Here is a 3,218-nt window from a genome sequence, read left to right on the forward strand (position 1 = left end):
TTACTTAATATATCCTAATGATTTTTGGCATAAAAAATCAATCATTTTGACCCATACAATGTATTTTTGGCTATTGCTACAAATATACAGGTGCTACTTATGACTGGTTTTGTGGTCCAGGGTCACATATCAGGTTACACCAAGAAAACTAAATGTAAGGGTAAGATCAGGCAGAAATAGCACTTTAATGTAACAATTGCAGGTTAACACTTTTTTTTACAGTGTATTATATTATATTTTCAAAAGATTCCCCCTCTTTATCATCTCTTGACACTCTATGACACTCTTTTATTTGTCATTGACCCATATACATATGTGTGTGCATTTACGTGCGTGTAGAATGCTGACACATTATCTTCTTGAAAGCTTTCCTAAAGTCTCTGTTGAAAATGGTATAAATGATGGGGTTCACAGAGCTGTTGCAGTAACCAATCCAGAAAAAGAGATTGAATAGAGAATCCGGTATTGGGCAACTTTCTCGGCATATAGCATGAAGGCTGTACGTGAAGAAAAAAGGAAGCCAGCAGAGCACGAACACCCCCATAACCACTGCCAGCACGAAGGTGAAGCGCTTCTCTCGCATCTGTGCCAGTTTGGACTTTGACAAAGACATCTGACGCGCCTTCGGTTCCTGATCGAGCTCCGACGCGCGGCTACATGCCCATGACAGCCGTCCATTTTGCTTTGGACACGCTTGTACCCCTTCCACCTTCCTGCTCTTGGCGAAGCGCGAGTTTCTTTGTCTTTTGGAGATGCTGCTCTCCTCCAGATCGATGTCGTCGAGTTCGCCTTTGCGCTCTCGGCTGCCTGAGCTGTGGCTGCTGGGGCTCTCCATCTCTGACTTGCCTTTACGCACGAAGCAGGTCTCGGATTGCGATGGTTGTCGCTCCATCCCGTTCTTAGCCACGAACACGGTGGACGCGCGCTGTTTAGCCACCCTATAGATCTTGCAGTACACCAAAATCATGATGAGACCAGGCGCAAAAAACGACACCATGCAGGAGGAGAGGATGTACCAGGTCTCGTTGTTCAGCAAGCACTCTAGCTCGTCGTGTTTAGTCATGAGAAGCGGTGGGAAGGAAATCACAGCCGAAATGACCCACACCACCGTGATCATGAACTTTATTCTCCGCGGGGTTCTCTTTAGGTTGTAGCTGACCGCCTTGGTGACCGACCAGTAGCGGTCCAAACTTATGGCGCAGAGGTGCACAATGGATGACGTGCAGAAGAGCACGTCCAAAGCCAGGTAGAAGGCACACCAGGTGCTTCCAAAGTACCAGTAGCCCATCACTTCATTGGCTAGGGAGAATGGAATAACCAAAGTGGCCACCAAAATATCAGCAGACGCCAAAGAAACCAGGAAAAGGTTCTGTGGCGCACGCAGCGCGCGGCTGGTGAAAACGGCCACCACCACTAATACGTTCCCCACAATGGTCACCAAGATGATCATGGTAACCACGAGAATGATGAGCACCGCCGCGCACTGTGAATGCGGCGGGAGTCTCGGCGCGCTTGTGCCATTAGTATCCGCGGATGAGTTCAGCGAGGGGAATGGGACAGTAGTTAAATCCATTCTGGGTACCTTTGACGCTGATCCCCCATTTCCAGGTGTATTCTCATCCAAAACGCGCGTCGACTTCAAACTTGTAGCATCCAATCTGAAGCGCTGCGCGATCCGCCAAACACTCCACGAAAAACGTATCATACCAGGTGAAGCGCTTCTCTCGCATCTGTGCCAGTTTGGACTTTGACAAAGACATCTGACGCGCCTTCGGTTCCTGATCGAGCTCCGACGCGCGGCTACATGCCCATGACAGCCGTCCATTTTGCTTTGGACACGCTTGTACCCCTTCCACCTTCCTGCTCTTGGCGAAGCGCGAGTTTCTTTGTCTTTTGGAGATGCTGCTCTCCTCCAGATCGATGTCGTCGAGTTCGCCTTTGCGCTCTCGGCTGCCTGAGCTGTGGCTGCTGGGGCTCTCCATCTCTGACTTGCCTTTACGCACGAAGCAGGTCTCGGATTGCGATGGTTGTCGCTCCATCCCGTTCTTAGCCACGAACACGGTGGACGCGCGCTGTTTAGCCACCCTATAGATCTTGCAGTACACCAAAATCATGATGAGACCAGGCGCAAAAAACGACACCATGCAGGAGGAGAGGATGTACCAGGTCTCGTTGTTCAGCAAGCACTCTAGCTCGTCGTGTTTAGTCATGAGAAGCGGTGGGAAGGAAATCACAGCCGAAATGACCCACACCACCGTGATCATGAACTTTATTCTCCGCGGGGTTCTCTTTAGGTTGTAGCTGACCGCCTTGGTGACCGACCAGTAGCGGTCCAAACTTATGGCGCAGAGGTGCACAATGGATGACGTGCAGAAGAGCACGTCCAAAGCCAGGTAGAAGGCACACCAGGTGCTTCCAAAGTACCAGTAGCCCATCACTTCATTGGCTAGGGAGAATGGAATAACCAAAGTGGCCACCAAAATATCAGCAGACGCCAAAGAAACCAGGAAAAGGTTCTGTGGCGCACGCAGCGCGCGGCTGGTGAAAACGGCCACCACCACTAATACGTTCCCCACAATGGTCACCAAGATGATCATGGTAACCACGAGAATGATGAGCACCGCCGCGCACTGTGAATGCGGCGGGAGTCTCGGCGCGCTTGTGCCATTAGTATCCGCGGATGAGTTCAGCGAGGGGAATGGGACAGTAGTTAAATCCATTCTGGGTACCTTTGACGCTGATCCCCCATTTCCAGGTGTATTCTCATCCAAAACGCGCGTCGACTTCAAACTTGTAGCATCCAATCTGAAGCGCTGCGCGATCCGCCAAACACTCCACGAAAAACGTATCATACCAAAGATGGTGTGCTAACTTTTAAAACTCCCTGATGATTTGAATATCTTTCATCAATTTTAGCTGCCGTTTTGATCGGGCAGTGGTGAACCACGCAGAGCCAAGACATGTTTTGTTTCCTATAGAAGCGCGCGGGGAGACATGCGGCAGGGAATGTCTGGTGTTGAGCTTGAATCTTCGGTGCGCTCCAGCTTGTCGCGCTGAACAAATATGGGAGTGTTTGTGCCAGTTTCTCTCCTCCTCTCTCTTTACGAGACGGGGGTGGACTGCTAGCGCTGACAAACTACACAAGCTCTCGAAGTGTGATTAATTAGCAATAAAGCGCTGTAAAATCCATAGGTAGTCGCATGTTATAATAACTTTAA

General features: G+C 49.9%; 2 protein-coding genes across 2 annotated transcripts; both read right to left on the minus strand.

Moving 5' to 3' along the window:
* Positions 1–254: 254 nt before the first annotated feature.
* LOC107756796 (alpha-2Db adrenergic receptor) lies at positions 255–1,577 on the minus strand. Its single transcript, XM_016574065.1, has one exon. It carries the CDS (start codon positions 1,571–1,573, stop codon positions 326–328), a length of 1,248 nt encoding a protein of 415 aa, XP_016429551.1. The 5' UTR covers positions 1,574–1,577; the 3' UTR covers positions 255–325.
* Positions 1,578–1,616: 39 nt separating this feature from the next.
* Positions 1,617–2,724, minus strand: LOC107756793 (alpha-2Db adrenergic receptor-like). The gene has a single exon (XM_016574063.1). It carries the CDS (start codon positions 2,718–2,720, stop codon positions 1,617–1,619), a length of 1,104 nt encoding a protein of 367 aa, XP_016429549.1. The 5' UTR covers positions 2,721–2,724.
* Positions 2,725–3,218: the final 494 nt, after the last annotated feature.

The sequence above is a fragment of the Sinocyclocheilus rhinocerous genome, unplaced genomic scaffold (genome assembly GCF_001515625.1).
Source record: "Sinocyclocheilus rhinocerous isolate Xijiao unplaced genomic scaffold, SAMN03320098_v1.1 scaffold22, whole genome shotgun sequence".
NCBI lineage: Eukaryota > Metazoa > Chordata > Actinopteri > Cypriniformes > Cyprinidae > Sinocyclocheilus > Sinocyclocheilus rhinocerous.

Coding starts and splice junctions, on each gene's coding strand:
- LOC107756796 (XM_016574065.1), bottom strand. CDS start 1,573: ATGGATTTAACTACTGTCCCATTCCCCTCGCTGAACTCATCCGCGGAT.
- LOC107756793 (XM_016574063.1), bottom strand. CDS start 2,720: ATGGATTTAACTACTGTCCCATTCCCCTCGCTGAACTCATCCGCGGAT.